This window comes from Strigops habroptila, chromosome 5, assembly GCF_004027225.2.
Source record: "Strigops habroptila isolate Jane chromosome 5, bStrHab1.2.pri, whole genome shotgun sequence".
Taxonomy (NCBI): Eukaryota; Metazoa; Chordata; class Aves; order Psittaciformes; family Psittacidae; genus Strigops; species Strigops habroptila.
Window position 1 is genome coordinate 41,330,136 of NC_044281.2, and position 17,358 is coordinate 41,347,493.

General features: G+C 43.1%; 1 protein-coding gene across 4 annotated transcripts in view; it reads right to left on the reverse strand.

The window, feature by feature from the left end:
* RNLS (renalase, FAD dependent amine oxidase) overlaps nucleotides 1-17,358 on the reverse strand; it is a 72,845-nt gene that overhangs the window by 16,096 nt on the left and 39,391 nt on the right. For all 4 annotated transcript variants that reach the window (XM_030487358.1, XM_030487356.1, XM_030487357.1 and 1 more), the window contains one exon: nucleotides 2,752-2,925. In XM_030487358.1, coding sequence (XP_030343218.1) covers nucleotides 2,752-2,925 — 174 coding nt within the window. The remainder of the gene's footprint in view (nucleotides 1-2,751; nucleotides 2,926-17,358) is intronic.

Consider the following 17,358-nt stretch of genomic DNA (forward strand, 5'->3'; position numbering starts at 1 on the left):
ATGTCAGCATTACTGAACACAATACAGGCATGCTTTCCAACCCTCCTGTGCTCAGCTCAAGTGCTCACAGCCAGAAATACTGCTCCAGCTAACACATACTGCTCTCTCCTGAGCACTACTTTTCCTGGAACAAAGTGCAAATCTGCAAAATGCAAGTTCATCAGGAGAGACAGCACAGTCAAGGCAGCTGGTTGACTGTTTATATGTCACAAGGAGAGCCCTAACAGAAAGAAATCATCTTCAGTTGCTGGCCCCCGGCTTGTTCCAGCCCTATGAAGGCATACAATTTGTTGTTCTTGGAAAATTTTGCTCATATAAACAGATCCCTCCACAATATGAGAGAAATTTCAGTGTGAAAGGTATGTGCCAACATTTGTGTTCTTGTTGTTTCTATATATTAACAATATGGCCCAAATAATATGCTTTCTATTTGGTTAAATTGCATTTGGAGACAGCAAAGACACCATATTAGCTATTCGATAATGCCACTGTAATTCCATATTTGTTGCTGGCACTTTGAGGCAACATATGCAAGCAGGTTAGGAAAGGACAGGTGAATTTCTCCCTTGGGCTGTCTTCTGCGGCACAGCTAGAATCAGGCAGCTGGGATGGACAATGCCAGTAGGTGCTATCAACTATCAAGTACTTATCATCAAACGCAACAATGGCAATAGAATCTTAGATGCAAGAAAATCTCCCAGCTGCACACTGTCAGTAACAAGGAAACAACGCCAGAGAAAAAAAAAATCACTCTGTATTTGTCTTTTCTTAGACTTTTTTTACATATTCACTATTGGTCCCTCCTAGAGGAAGCATATCAGGGTACATGCATCTTTGTTTTGCCCAGTTCAGCTATTCCTTTGTTTTAAAAACTTTTCCCTCTTTTCAGACCAACAGGCTAAATTCTTAGGGAAAATAATAAAATTGGGCTTCCACAGTGGTGACTTGATTCATCTCTCCAACTCCTTTGCTCCCAGCATAAACTGCTGTTTCTGGAGGCACTTCAGGACCCAGCTGGCTTTGGTGAAAGAAGGGCATATTTGGAAGAGCTGACTTAACTGTGCTATCACCACAAGAAGGAGGAGTGCAAGGTCCTGTGTCTGATACAGGACAACCCCATGCATTAGTTGGGCTAAGCAACAGACCTTTCTGAAAAGATCCTGCTGGTTATGGTGGATTGACCACTGAATATAAGCCAGCAGTGGAAAGGTGGCAAATCACATCACATCAGGGCCTTGAACAACATGATAGAATTTTGCAGCTGGATCTAAACTCAAACTTTGCATGGGGATAGGACCAGACAACCTCTCGTAGTCCCTTCCAACCTGAATGACTGTGACTCTTTAATTGGTAGAGGCAGGCAATGGAACAGGGGGCAATACTCACAGGCTGAACCTTGGGAAGTTCAGACTGCAGATGAAGCAGCACTTCTTCCCCCAGCAGAGGTGCAACCCTGAGACAGGTCACCAGCAATGGGGGGGGATCTCCATTCTGTTTTGGTTTTTTTAAACTCAGATAGACTAAAGAACAGCTGCCCCAACCTTGTGCTAGCACAGGCTGCTGTGAATGGGAGCTGGAGCAGAGATCTTCAGAGGTCCTGGCCACCAGAACTGCTGTTATACTGTGACATGTCCTTATGATAGCTTATTACATTAAATTGCATGTTTACGGTGAAAAAAGGGAAGGCATGCTCAACGTTTAGCTGTTTTCTAGCATGGTGACAGTGTGTAGATATAAGGGTGATGGGCAAGGTTTTCAGTGCCCCGCCCAGAAGGTGCTAACATCACTGATGTCTGCAGACTGCAGCCAGAAAACAATGAATCCCAACTGAACAAGGAAGACTACAAACAGAAGTCTTCCAGGTCTAAACCTGAACATGCTTTAGCACAGTGAATTTGGTAATACTTAATAATTACACATTTAGCAGCAGTTGATTATGAAAATCCTTCCTTATTCTGTGACAGTGAGTCACAGTGCTTTGTAGGGCACCACAAAGGTGGGTAGGCTTTTACCCCTACTTCACAGATGTGGTTAAATCTGGTCATCATTGCAATGTGAGCAAGTAACGGAACTGGGAAGCATTTTCAGCTCCTAATGAGCTTGATTAAACTCAAATGCTAGTGTTTTTTCTTGAGCTACTTTGTGCCAGCACACTGATGGTATATGAAATACATTTAATAAATAAAACATTCTTTCTCAACTGCCATCTTCCAGAAACAGATGAGAAGTGTCTGCCTTGTGGGCTGGTCTCCAAGCTTTACTGAGAAGCTACGCTACCATTTCAAGGGTTCTCCGTGATTATAAAAGCACACTGGCTAACTCTAAATTAGACTGAATAGCCTCAATTATATAATTCATTACTACTTGTAGGCATGCTTTGTGGAAAGAACAGACAGGAGTTGTAAAGTAATGGACGATGGGAGATAAATTGGCATATGTATGAATCAATGTTTAAACAAAGGAACTCCAGCTCTTTCTTGGAATAGCAATATTTTGATGTCTCAAATCCCCTGACACTGGTTTCATAAATGCAGTAACATAAACCATGTGCTGGGTGGTGATTTTCTGAGGACCTTCCCACTTTCATTGTGTATTTTATTATAGGTCAAATCTGACATGAAATGCTACCCGCTGCGGCTTGGAGTTAAATAATTGCTCTGTTCAGAATAGCAACACTCAATTAAACAGCATTTTTCATGATCTACACCCTCTATTGTCACTGTGTTTAAGGGAAATAATGGGAGCACTGACCTATATTGCGTTTCTTATTATCGATGGAGATGAAGCGTATGCAGGGATTATCGGTGATGTACTGTGCAGCCCAGGGGACATCAATCCGTGTACCGGCTTCATAAAAAAGTCCCAGAGCGTAGCGGGAGGAGTAGCTCACAGATTCCAGTTGCTGCTTTTGACTTTCATTAATTACTGTGGGGAAAAAAAAAAAAAAGTCAGACAATTCTTCTTCTCCCAGAACATTAAATATGTGAATGCTGTGGGTAAGCTGAATATTCCTTCCTGAAAATGACCAGACTGCTAAAACTAAGAATTTAATATTAAGCCTAGTGCTTTGTAACATTTTTTCTGGGACACCTCTTCACGAAGTTTTAACGGTGCATTATGCAGAGTATGCCCTCCACACGCAACCCTCCCCCATCTGGTGATGGCTTATCTCCCAGTTCTCCCCTAGTTGCTTCTGACTTGAAATTTCAATGATGGGTGACTTCTTTCCAAATCTTTTCTCAAAGGGTGAATAAATGGGAATAAGTGGTTTGGGTTGCCTCTAGCACATCAAGTAAATTATTGTATAACTCTTCAAAACCCCAAATGACTTCACATATCAACGAAATGAACACAAGGGACTCTTGAATCTCTGGGGAAAATAGCCCTGAAACTTCTGTGTTGCAATTCAAATGGATGAAGAAAACTCTTCACTTCAGCACACAAACGGTTCATAGTGAAGTTCAGTTCCTTCAGCTGAAGGTACTTGAAAGCAGTTTAAAACATTTCAGAGCAAATATGAATCCACTCCTCCCTACGATTAACTCTTACATCTTCTAATTACAGTAAGATCTGCTTTTTGCCTCAATTTTGTAATCTTCATAGAAAGCTGCACAAAGTAGCATTAGCCCCACTGTGCATTCAAATCCAATTTTATTTTATGCCAAAGAGAAATACAACAGTTTGATTAATTGTGGAGTAAGGTAACACATCTCTCTTCTTACTACTGAATGGATAGCCAATGCTTCTGCAAGCTGGAGCAGGATGCGCAAAGACAAAAAATCACAGTGGCGTTCTGCTTGTATGTGAAACTGCATGCTCAGTTGGGCTTGTTTGGAGATTTGATATTGAAAGGCAAAAGATCAACAACTGAGGTGCTTAATTTTATGCAAAATTCAGCCAACATGATGAACAGCTTGTATGAAGAAAGGAGCAGCTGATGGCTATATTTACCATGGCACTTCCCACAGGCAGCAGGCCAGGTGTTGAGTGGTATCTTCAGAAGGACTTCAGCAGAAGTCCTGCCCCAAGACAGTCCAGCCCCATGAATGGGGTAGGCTGAGATGGGCCGGAGGGGGCAGCTCTCCATGCAAGGCTTCACAGGTGAGAAGCGTCTGCAGACACATGCACACCAAGCTGTCCTGGAGTCACAGCAATGAAGGCCAACTAGCCCAGTGTGAGAGCATCCAGCAGGCCAAGGGAAGGTATCATTCCCCTCAGGTGAGGTCACATCTGGCACCTGGACACACTGTGCAATTTGTTGTGCCCCCCAGTACAAGGGAGACAACAACAAACTGGATAAAATCCTGCGCAGGGTCACTAATGCCGTCCACTAAAGGGGATGTCCATTCCCAGGAAACCACCCGGACACTACCCCAAACAATTTGCTGCAGCTGCAGTGTTGCATCTGGTGGGAGCAGTATTAGGCTGCAGACCCCTACCCTGGTGCCTCCAGTCAGAATCGGTGGGACTCGGCAATTCTGCATACCGTACCCACACCACAGCCACCTCCCTCTGACTGCAGTCAATGTGCTTTGAAGAAGAACGCTGGCGTGACATGACCGTGTCATGACTAATGCTGCTCCTCAGAATTTGCAACCAGGATGGCTTCATCTCACGGTCACTCCACCAGCACACATTCTCTCCCCAGAAACTGATATTTCCTGCTGTGCCAAAGTGAGACTCTGGGAACAAGGGCTGTAAATCAAACCTCTGTTCATGGTGCCAGGATACAGGCAGTCCTGAGTCACACAGTGCCAGCCAGCGGCAGGAGCCCAGAACCACTGGCAGAGCGTTTTCCAGCAGGGTGCATGTTTGAGAACACATGCAGTCATGCTGAAATCCTCAACAACTGCCACAAATGCCACAAACCTGTAAAGACTACATAGCACCAGTATGCATCAAGGTCCATTCCCACCACCACTACTGCTATACTCCCTTCTCAAACAGCATCAAGGCTGCCTGTATTCCCAGTCTATTTACATGTCAATGACAAGGAGCAGGGGAGAGTGTCACTCCTGAGCCCATCCTGGTGGAGAGGAAGGGTGGTGTCAACCTCAGATCTTACCAATCTGTGGGTGATCATTTTGGTCTACAGGTTCTGAGTTCAAAGTCTCTGCCATGACTAGTCCATTCAAGCAACTTTTCCATGTGGCCTCCCAAAATGTGTAGGGACACAATTCATGTCCCTATTCAAGGTCCTTCGAGAGTCTCACTATGTAAGCCATGAAGCCTACTATGTCTCAGAAGCCTTGGTGAACCACCAGAGAAGGTTCACCGAAGATACTGAGTCCACTCATCACAGACAGCTGCCTTCTACAGGAGGATGCATGGTCTGCAGACTGTCACAATCACCTGAAAACCCACCAGGCTACTCTTAGGTATCTGTCCCATCCTGTTGTTTCTGTAGTTGCGTATTTTTTCCAAGATGTCTCCTCACTCTATTCCTCTGCACGTCATGGAGAAGACTGATTTCAGAGGCTACTTTCTGCCTCCTGCCCTGAAACAGTGACCTCACATACAGAGTGCTCTCCTAATTGAGGTTCCTGGCCGGCCTGCTCCACCCCACATGACTTCCACTCCCATACCAGCCTTACTTAATCACCAGCACATAAGAAGATCACTAGTCAGATTCCATCTCAAATCCCATCAGAAATAAACCTCGAAACACCCCCGAGAAAAACCCTCACAAATTTAAACACAAATATACTGGGGAACAGAGAAATGGGGGGGGTGGTGGGGGGTGGTGCAGAAAGAAACACTGGTCAACTCATAAAAGCTGGGGAGAAGAAAGGAGAAGAAATAAGACATCTTGCAATAGGGGTGGTGGTGCTAGAGCTGCCTGACAGAGGAAGCCAGAGGACAGGCCATCCCAGGAGTGCAGGACTGGCTGAGCAAGCACGATGGGGTTTGAAGAAGCTCCCTTTCTCCCTCCAGTCCAATGCCCCCTCTGAGAAGGTGTTGAGGTCAGCTGCCTCTCACCTCACCCTTGCATCTTTCCAAGGAAGATCAACTCCTTTCCATGGGCCACAGGAACTCCCCTAAGTACTGGGTCAAAGACCCTTACACGTCTGCTGTCACATTCCTTTGGCAAAGCTGCCTCCATGGAAGTTATGGCACAGAAGGGTTCCTGTTTGTTATACTGCTGTTATACTGTGACCAAGATCCAGTAACAGTATAGCATGGAGAATGCTGTTGGTATGCTACTGCCTTGAACAGGCTTCTGCAGCACGCATACATGCTCTCTATGGAAGAACAACTCTGTACAGCATGTTCCAGAGAAAACCAGAGAGCTGTGATTGCAAGAACTGCTCTTCAAGGTCATCTCTTCTTGCTTCACCCTGAGCATGTCCCAGCTGAGGAACTGGTGGTTCCCGTCTTGCCCCAGGACTTCAAGGCATGACGTAAACCCTCTGTCTGCGCGTGCCACACAGATGGCTGGCTCTGAAAGCCATAATGTGCAAAGGACGCTGCCCAGGCTCTCTCTGCCTTCCTCTGGGCCAGGCTGCTCCCCTGGGGCACAGGGCTCTTGGGTGCACAGGGCTACATACCAAACCTCCAGAGCAGCCTGATAGGGCAGCCACCCCACTCTGCGGCAGGGCAGTGGTATTCACTGTGGCTTTTCATGCCATTCAAAGGTTTTGTCTTGACCCAGGGAATGGCAGGACTCCCCCAGCTCTGTGAGTCTCCTGCAAGCTGTCACCTCTGTCTCCTATTCTTACCCTCTTCCACAGCTTCCCTCCAGATTCTGCAAGCACCCAGGACTGTGAGCTTTCGTGGTGTGGCGCTGCTGCTTGGCAAAGCCTGTAACGATGAGGGGATTAAGCAGGGATGCGATTAAGAAGGGACGCAGGGCACGCTGGAGGTCTGTCCTGGATGGAAGGATACCAGAGTGACAGGACCTCACACATCCCACCCCGCTACAGAAGCTCCCCAGCCTGTGCTAACCTGCCACTCAAGCCATGAATTTAAAAGCACAGCATACAGTGCCAGCATACAGGAACTGTCCTGGGGGATCTTTACTGCCAAGTCAGAACACGACGTTAGTGATTTCAGCAATGCTTGTTCCAGTTCCTCCTGGCAGACCACAAGAGCCTGGACAGGGAACAGAGCTGCTGCTAAACACACAATGCCTGGCAGAAGGGACAGATCTCATCCAGAAACCCCCCCATCCTCTTTCAGGTAAGCTCTGCACTGCTGGGTTTTGAGATGTTCATCACCACCATGCCCCCTTCTTACAGCTATGATAAATAATCACAATGTATTATACATTCTTGCTGTGCTTCAAAAGAACATAAAAGTCCTATAAACAAAAAAATATGAGGCTGTAATATCCCATCTAAAACACTACTCTTTGTCTGGGTTACTTCGGCAACTCATTTCCCCTCGGGGAAAAGAAAATAAACAAGAACTCCGCCAGCCTGCAAAGCAAATTCCCCCAGCAAAGCTCAGCATCCAGAAACCTCTGTGCTGTGGGAATGCATCTGAGATGATCTGCCCAGCTGGGGAGGGGGCTGAGAGCTGCCTCTGCTCCACAGCACACATGGGCTGCTGCAGGGGAAGGGACTGGCGGGTTTTAGTTTGCTCAGGCAAATGGCCCATTACATTGAGCGCTTCAGCAGGTACAACCTTCACAACACTAAATGTTGCCAAAGCCAAGCCAGCCAGTTGACTCTGAAGTACCTCTTTTAAGACTTAACATTGTTTTATGGACCTGTCTTCACAAGCTGTTAAATTTCAGGTGTTATGGGTCACTGGAGATGAATGCTGAACAGCACCGTTGTAATCAAAGATAAGTTACAATTTTATCAGCTTTAAGTATACACGTACACATGGAGCTTGGCTGGGGCATGTTGGCGAAAGCAGATGAGGGAAGGCAATGATCCTAGCTGAGCAACTTCCCTCCCAGGAGAGGGAAGAAGGGGGAGGGCAGGCGCTTTGAGGGTGTGGGCACCAGCCAGACATGACAGAGCTGTGACTTAACAGATCAAAGGGCTGTAAACAGCTAGGGTAGCTTGCTCACAGTGGAGAGGGAAGGAACGGCTTCAGGAAGAAGTAACTTTCCAAAGCCCTGGGGAGATGGAATAATGTACAGACTAAGGATACCTGGTTACACCGGCCAGTGCCAGGAGGCAATTCAGTGACAGTGACAGGCTGGTCACTGACTGACAAGTGAACCCCAGAAACACTGGGGAGTCTCTCCAGACTCAGTCTTGCCCCGTCGCTGGGTAAACCAGAGCTGGAGGGGAACCTGCAGGGTAGAAACAGACAGGCAGCGCTGCAATGCTGGCCACCCCACACACAAGCGCATTGGACTCATGGTCAGACTGAGGTTTGAGGCAGCTGCAGTAGGCTGCTGGGGGCTGTATCAGGGTGAGTCAGGGCATTCCTGAGGCTGGGGATCCCCAACTGCTCTGGCCTTGTCCCAGGGACACCCTGCTCACACCAGGAAGGGATGTTTCCCTGGGGCCGGATGGAGTTTCCCATGCTGCAGCTTTGCTGATGCCTCTGGGTTCTTTCTGACCAAACCATAAAGCAGAAATGACTAACACCCATTCTCCCAAACAGTCATGTTTATATTTCAAAATTTAAAAGTGCAAGAATTCAATTACCAATGTACCTTTGCAATTACCAATTTAATTATTGCTTAGGTTTTTTAAAAATAATGTCTGTGGTTCACTGGATTCTAAACTGCTGCAAACTTACAAAACCAAGTAAGTTTTTATAGCTTGAGAAGACAGCTAACATAGTGATGTCAAGTGTAAAATCCAGCAACAAAAAAGCTGAACTGTTTGGTAAGAGTTGTAAGACTGAGGTTTTTCCCCTGCTCCATCTATTATGCATTTTAGCAAGGCCAACAAGTTGATCTCAGGACATGAAATAAGCATTCATTTTGAATTTCCATACTTTTATTGGAAAACCAGACTGTTGTTTTAATGTTGTGTATGAAACCACAGAACTATTAATTTTCCCTTTTCCAACAGAAATGGTTAAGATTATTTTAATAACATTTTGGAAAACAAAAAAAAAAACAACCAGCTTTCAGCCCACAGAAGTGTCCTGCGTAAGAATCAGCCATACTGATATTTTTAAAGCAATGCATGAAGACATCAAAATCTTTTATTTTCCACTGAAAAACTCAGCTACAGCTGCGCTGCAAATGCCACTGAAGTAAATGTCCTCTGGAGATTTCATCACATCAAAGCAAGGGGCATGTATACTTTATTTGCTGTTTCTCTAAGACACTGACAGCAGAGTGGATTACTTATCTGTAACACTCAATAAATACAGTAAGGGCCTTTTATCTGCTGTTCCAGTACTTTAATGTCACCTTGCTGCCTCACTCATGTTGTGGGAAGGAGAGGACCCTGAGATCCCATTAGGGCCAGCTGGCAAGCTGGGAGCACAGGCACTATGCCATCCAGGAGTCCAGGACTGGGCCCAGCCTACCATCACTGAGGCCAGGGAAGCAAAAATAAACCCAGCTGCTCTGATGGCCAAGAACCAACTAGGATGATCAAGGTTTAATCCTTAATGTTTAGTCATCTGCCAGCAAGTAAGGGAGGGGACTGCAGTATGCGCCTTTATCTGGAGAAAGGCACTGCAGAAGCGAGGTAGCACCTTTATCATTCACCACTAACTTGTGGCAGTTGTCAGAGGCTCCAGCAAGGCCTGGACTTGCAACTGCAATTTTGAGCAAGCAAAGATGGTGAAAGAGACATGATGGGTCAGTAAAGGATTCAGGTCAGTCTGGTAACTGAAGCAGATAGGTTACCCATAACTTCACACGCAGTCCTATGTACTTGTCACTGTAAGTCACAGATGCCGGGGACAGGGAGAAACCATGTTTAGAACTGCAGGTAAAGGCAGATGCTATAACATGAGATGCATTTAAAATAATACTTGTTTTAGAAAGTTTTGTTATTCCTAATTTAGTACTTCTAAAAGCTTGTGGATATTTATCTCCCTATCGAGTCACCACATGTTTTCAGAGCTCAGCCGGGATGCTTGTATCCAGCTCTTGCATGCACATAAGGGTGTGTGGGCAAACTTGGGTAAACAAATTGAGGTCCTGGTTTGAAAGACTTCCAAGAATGGGAGGGAAAATGCTCTTATTTTGGTTCACTGTCCAGTCTTGATGGGTGGTACAGAGGATGTTGCATCCTAACAACCAGCAACTCCAAAAAAGACAACAAACAGCCAGATACAGCTTGTGTTTTAATGCACACATCTATCACCTGATATGTTCAAAATCACTTACTAGGTATGGCCAAGGTAACTGTAAATCTAGAGCCACCTAGACATTACGAGCCACTGAACACTGAGAAAATAAAACTTATAGCAGTGCTTTAAAGGAATGATAGTGCTATAAAAGTAGCAAAATACGAGGATGCTGGACTTGTAGTTTTTTCTTTCAGGAAAAGATTGCCTTTTTTAGTCTTAACTTCTTTTAATGGAAACTCCTTATTCTTCTAATCTGACAGCTTCAGCTTTCGTTGTAATAGCATTAGAGCCTGGCTTGAGCTTTGTGAGTTTTCCGGAGCACCCTCCCAATTCAGTGTAACTCCAGCTCCTTGTGGGCCTGCTTTCAGCACTTCCTGAAGGCATTCCTAGCAAGCAGTCTGACACAGATGTGTATGATGGGGCAAGTAGTTTCTGCTAAGCATAATAGCCCTGCTGGGGCTGTGAGAAATCAGAAAAAATTAAAATACTCTGAAGGACACTGTGATTTGTATCAAGAGATGCCACAGCCCACTGTATCTGTCCACAAGGACTACAGGAGGGAAAAGGTGCTTCTACAGTCACCCTGTATTCTTCCTTCCTGCTCGAGTTTTAGCAAGCAAAAACTCCAGCTGAAGCTTTGCCAGTGACCGTGGCTTATGCTGTGCCTCAGAACCAGCTCTCAATTTGTCATATTTGAAAAAGAAATTTCCCCTTCATCCCTAGAAATGTTCACCATCAAGGCTGGATGGGAAGAGGTCCCTACAACCTGGAAGAAAACCAGCTTTTTGCTTCCTCTTCTGAAACAAAACCAGCCCTGTACAACTCCCAAGTCCCCACCTGCCATGGGATGACACAAAGAGAAATAAAATGTCCTGCCCATTTCCTCTTGTTCTCTCTCCCACCTTCTGGAAAATTCTGTCAGACATATGGATTTAAGAAAATCTGACAAATTCATGAAGGATCGTGGTAGGTGTTGCTTATTTTCCAGCAGATGGATAAGCTGGTGCAGAAGCCCCCCTTTAACCTCTAGTACTCAACTCAGCCTTTGACTAGGAAGATTTCTCTCCACCTCCTTCATTTTTTCCATACTTTATTTCTGTGACCGCACGCTTTTCTCACAGCTACATTCTCAGTAACCCTGCCACTGACATTATCCTTCCAAAGGTTTCATTATTTCCTTAGATTGCTTTGCTTAAGATTTTATTTGCAGCATCTGACAGTGATACACTGACAGCAGGTCTAAGTGCATCAATCAGATGATGTTGGTGACACAGTATTTTTAAGTGGCTAGTGATCACCGTGATTTAAAAGTTCAAAAGGAAATTCTGTGGTTAAACGGCAACAAAGATATTTTTAGCCTAGATATCAAGTTAAGAGATTTTAACAAGACTCTCACCCAGCAGAATAGGCAGCTCGGCTAAGTACCTGGAGATACAGTTTATTGTCACAGCTGACAGAAGGCTGCCATAGCTCTGTTCAGGAGACGAATTATTCAGGATGGCACATTATCATAACAAATAACAAACAAACATAAAAAAGCCTCCTTGGATGGCAACCTCTTTTTCCTTAGCTGTCTTGTGGAGGCCTTTCCTGCTGTTCTCTGGAGCAAGAAGGCACTGCCCTGAGCTCTCTCTAGTTGAGTGGTGACAAAGGACAGACTTCTCAGGCAATCCCTCTCTGCACAGTCATCAACCCTGACACGGCACCACGACACTGGCCCTCTGCCACCGCACTGTCCGTTTCAAGATGCAGACTGTTCCCGGTTCTGCCTTTGCGTAGGAGGGAGCAGAGGTTATGAGAAAGGCTTCAGTTTTAAGTTCAGCTTCCTTATCAAACAGCTCAGGATTTTTTTTAAAAAGCAGCATAACAGTTAAATGCAGCCGTGCCTATATCTGCCTTAAAATACTCACTAAAAAAAGTTACACGATGCGTTACTTTTCATTTTCTTATTATGCTCACTTTTGTTTGAATAATCCTGTTTGGATGCAACACGATGCTCCCTCGTGTGTGTATGCAACATCCAAACTAAAATTTATTTCAAATCATTGCAGTCCTGGCTGACTTGGCATAAATCTTTATCAATAGTTTGCGCACATGAAGGTAAGGCATGTTTAGAAACATAAATTATTAAGTAGAAAAGAAAGATGCTGGGGAAAAAAAAGACAGTACAAGTAATTTTTTATGAAGTTTATGATTTTGAGAACTAAGCTTGAATACCTGTCCACCAGCAATTCTTGACAAGATTATTAACAACTCACTATTAAACTAAAACCTTCGTCAATTTTCACAAGAAACATTTACATTAGCCTCCTACAACACCACACATTGTGTTCAACTTTTGCTATCTTCAGAGAAATGCACCATTACTAGGACTGGGGACAAAGCTGGCAGGAGGGCAGAGTACCACCATGTCCTGCCTCCTGAAGGAAGGGCAGGTGAGAAAAGAAGAGAGATAAGGAACCAGGGAGGATCTTGGCCAAACACTGGACTGTGCTGCAGCTGCTGTGCTAACATTAATTTAGGAGTTCTGAAAGGGCCATACTGCTCTAAGAGCTGCTGCATTTGGGTGCGTGCACCCTGCCATCCCCCAAAGGCCAAGCCCAGTGCCTGCCTCTTCCAGCCCAAACTGACAAATACCTTGGGATTTTGTTGTAGGAGACTGGTATAGGAGAATGCTGCAAAGCTACCTTTGCTTTCTCTCCATTTAAGTTATAACTACTTATGCTCAGGTCATACTTCTTACAAAAACAACCAACCTTAGTCCAAAACAATTTTTTTTTTTTTTTTTTTTTTACTTTTAATATATAATTCAATTTTTTAAATTTAGCAGACTTCTGTCCTCTTTCCCCAATTCCATAGCTTACTCTTAACTTGTATGCTCTATTATACACAGCTGAGGAGCTCTATGCTGTTCTCTTCAGCATGTATGCTCAGTGTCCAATTTGCAGGTGGCTTTAATGCATATGTTGACATTAGATTCACAATTTTTGTATTTTTATTAATGGAGACCTTTTCAGACTCATTATTTGGATGACTGGGTTGTGAGTGCAGAAGCTGACAACCAAAAATCTAGTAATTTCTTTGGTGATGCCATCAGAAGCAATGCAGCCCCTGAAGATGCGTACAATGACAGCACACAACTTTTTAGTCTCATGAACTTGAAGCATATGCAATGCCCACACACCACACCACAGAAATTCCACTCACTGTGGTTTATTGTATCTATGGTTTTGATTCAAAATTAATGACATCTTAGTTTAAAATATGAATCTCTGTTAAGCTTCCACCTTGGGAAGAACAGGATACGACATTATAAGCAAATAAAACTAAAGACGACAATAATAACTGATTTTTCACAATCCAAACTCTTCCTACAGTTACACCACCACTGGGGAAAGAAAGCCAGTCTCATAATAGTTCAAAATGCCTATATTTTAGCTGGGAAATTTCTTCCAGTTTTGACTGGGAATGAGCAGAGATACCTGACTGACTGGACAGGTCAGGACAGACTGACTCCTTCCAGCAAGGAATGAAGCCACCCAGGATTATCCAGGGGATTTTGGACATGCTTGGAAATTTGAATGCCTTACAAAGAACCCTAACAAATTAGTCAGTAAAGCCCAAATAAAAAATACAATACACATGTACACTCCAGTTTCTAGTTTGTAATCATTCATAGGTAATGCTATAGAATATATATATGATATACCATCATATAATGCTCAGTAGCATGACTGCAAATACAGTTCCCATACTATAGGCAGAGCAACATTTATTATGTGTTACTCTTTTGTAAAGCCTGCTAGTTTCTGTAACTGGCATTGAAGTCAACAGAACCTGAAGGCATCTTTGACAAAATCTGATTTTATTGAGACCTCTGTATTGATATAAGATCTCATCTTTGAGCTTGAAAAATTTTAGCTAAGAAAATAAGTAAAGCTCATTGTCACATATCCTCTGGATTAATTTGTAAATTAATTTGCAAAAGTTACTTTGTAACTTGATGTAGGAAGGAAGCTCTTCTAAGTCCTCTGTAATGACATGGCACAGCAGGAAGATGAATCTGGATTAATTTGCAAATTAATTAGGATTTAGAAGAGCTTCCTTCCTACATCAAGTTACAAAGTACTACACACAGATCTGTTACTCTCTGGTGCCAAAATGTAAAAGCTCATTATTTACATAATCGGCATCATAAAACATTTAGCAAATAACTTATGCACCTACTGTACACAGCATTGAGCTGAATAATGAAGTTGAGAGGATATATTTTATTTAAATATGACACTAGTTGCCACAACAGCATTAAAAGCTTTTCAAGACAACAAAGAAAGACGTTGACTTACTGCTCTGTTTTGACTCGGACAGAATAAACACATACATAAATTGAATTAGATATACCTGACCTTTCTGGTTTCTGGGCTGCAGCTCCCCATTGACCACAGTGGAAGACCATAAAGGCACGCAAAGCTAAAGCATGGCAATTGGAGGCTCATCCACAAAGTCTCAGTACAGACTGACTCCTTGCAATGCTTCCGTATTACTAACCCAAAGTCAATACCTGTATTGCAATACTAGCCAGTGGTATTGCACACTCACAGTATCAAAATGCAGCTTTACAATAATGGACAACACAGTTATTTCAATTTAAATAAGTACTAGATAAAATGCTCTGACGTATTAATTATTGAGGAAGGATTCAGCTGACCACTGGAAATTTCCACTTAAGACCAAAAAAATTAACATATTTCCCTCTTTTGGAATACACGTCTACTTCATTACCAGGAAAAGGCAAAAGGCAAAAAACACAACTCCACACAATATCAAAACTGCAGGCACACCAAGGACGCATCTAGCAGCATCATGATATCCCCCTCTTCTGTTCTCTATTTATTTAATTGATGTTTAACACTCAGTTTTCTTTCACAGTCCTGAGGTGAGATAAGCTTATCTTTTCATCAGATCTCAAGCTCCCACTGAATGGTCAGATCAAGTCTCTGCATCAGATATAGGAAGTTAGAGTTGTTCTTTTCAATCACTTTAAATATTTACACTTCTGATCACAAAATGAAAGGGGACAGAAAAAAATACTGCCCTTTGCAAAGAAAAATAGAACAAGTTATAGAGACTAGCATCTGTATTAACGTAAAGTAGTATCTGAATGGAGCTGGTAGATGATGGCAAGAAGCGGCAGTGTTGGAATTAGTGTGCTGACACGAATTTTGGAAGTGAGTGGAAGAATACCTCCAGAAGATGCTCCAATCAACTTGCATCTTATTTGAGCAGGCCAACTAGACAATCATACAACCAAGAGAAATACACTAGAGAAAAGTCTCTCCCTTCCTACCCCTTCTGCTAACGCTTACCTGGCTTTCTGTCACAAGGAAGACCCAATGTCAGCTCTGAGCGCATCCCAGCCCACCATTAGCACTTTTGCTGGAAGTTACTTTGGTACTGCAAGTTTAATAATACCTTGTATTTCCACACGTTTAGGTAAGGAATACATAACTAGGAGGTGCTCAGCCTAATGAAATCTGAACAGTAGCCTGAGTGTCCAGTTCTGGTCTACCTCCTCACCTTTGACACTGACCTGTCTTGGACAAGCCATGTAACCTTCTTATCCGAGGTTTTTTAGTGCTAAAATGAAAATAATTATAATGATCTTTCTCATAATATTGTGGGAATTAATCAATCAAATTCCTTCATTGACAGTAGATGTGGTAGAACTGAAGTAGAAGATGTAGCCAAGAAGTGGTTTGCTGCCAGTCCCTTCCCCTATAACAGTATAGCTATAGTTTCCATGTTTTTTACTTGTAAGGGAAGATTGTGTTAAATACTGGTGGATCTGTCTACTGTTTTAACTATTTAAGAAAAATGGTTATTGGGGAACTAAATGACCTTACCTGTCTGCAGGGAATTTTTGGACATTTATTACTATGATTAATTCTCTATATTAAGTTTTGTTTTCTCAATTCATCATAAATAGTCTCACTTTTTTAATATTATTAATGGCCATGAATTTCTATCTGCCACATAATTTAGCTTAAATGTTTCCAAGCTGCTTCTCTTCAGTTCATTAGTTTGGCCTGAAGCTGCCTATATATTTTATAATCCTCAGATAGGTCATCTAACAGCTCTGTTAATTTCTACTCTCTTCTACTGCAGTAAACCTGGACCTACTGACAAGGACCTCACTGCATACATCTCTTGGAAAGGAGAGTGTTGGACCTAGCGAGAAAAGCGTTCTCGCAGAATTACTCTCCTGACACACTGACCTCGTGTGGTCATTTCACTGAAGAAATGTGAATTGCACTGTATTCAGATTTCGCAATACCTTGAAGTTGGACACCTGACTTCTTTAAGAGATGTAAGCCATGATTGTAGAGTCAAACATGTCTATAACTATGAATATCATTTGGTGTGGGTTGGTGGTTTACGGTTTTTGGGGGTTTTCTGGTTGGGGTTTGGTTTTTGTTTTTTTTAATCTGCAAAGAATGATTCCCTCATGGAGGGAATAGGAACCAGCTGCCTAATCTATATTCTGCTTCCACCACAACAAAGCTGAGACCAGTATTAAAGCAAAGAAGCAAACAAAAAGCAGTGTAGAACCAGTCTCAAAGTGAAAAGGGATTCTGAAGTCAGTTTTAGTAAGACAAGTCCTGAAACCACGTACATGGTCCTGTCCTTTCCCTTAGATTGGTGAGCTGAAAATTGGTGAGCAAGAAATATTGAATCCTACTGTTCGTGTCACCATATGCTGAGGAAAGTGTCCGCTAATTAAAAGGCAAAAGGATCATGATCAGAAAGCTATCAGTGAGAAGCAGAAGAATGGCACTGGCACAGAGAAATGCCAGTATTGAGGTGTTAGAAAATTCATGACAAATCACACACAAATATTTGCAGGAAAAAAAAGGACTAAATTATATTTGGAGGAAGTCTGTGATTTTCTACTGTTGGGATAAATCTTCTCATCACAAGCTTAAACACTGAATACATTTAAATGTAATTTAAGCTCCCAATGAGGCTTTCGAGTGAATGTTTTCAAAGGCATACAAATTATTTCAAAGGATGGGCTTGTATTCCGCTAAGACAAGAGTGAGAGAACTGTGCTTGGTTTGCCAATACACTTACTTATAA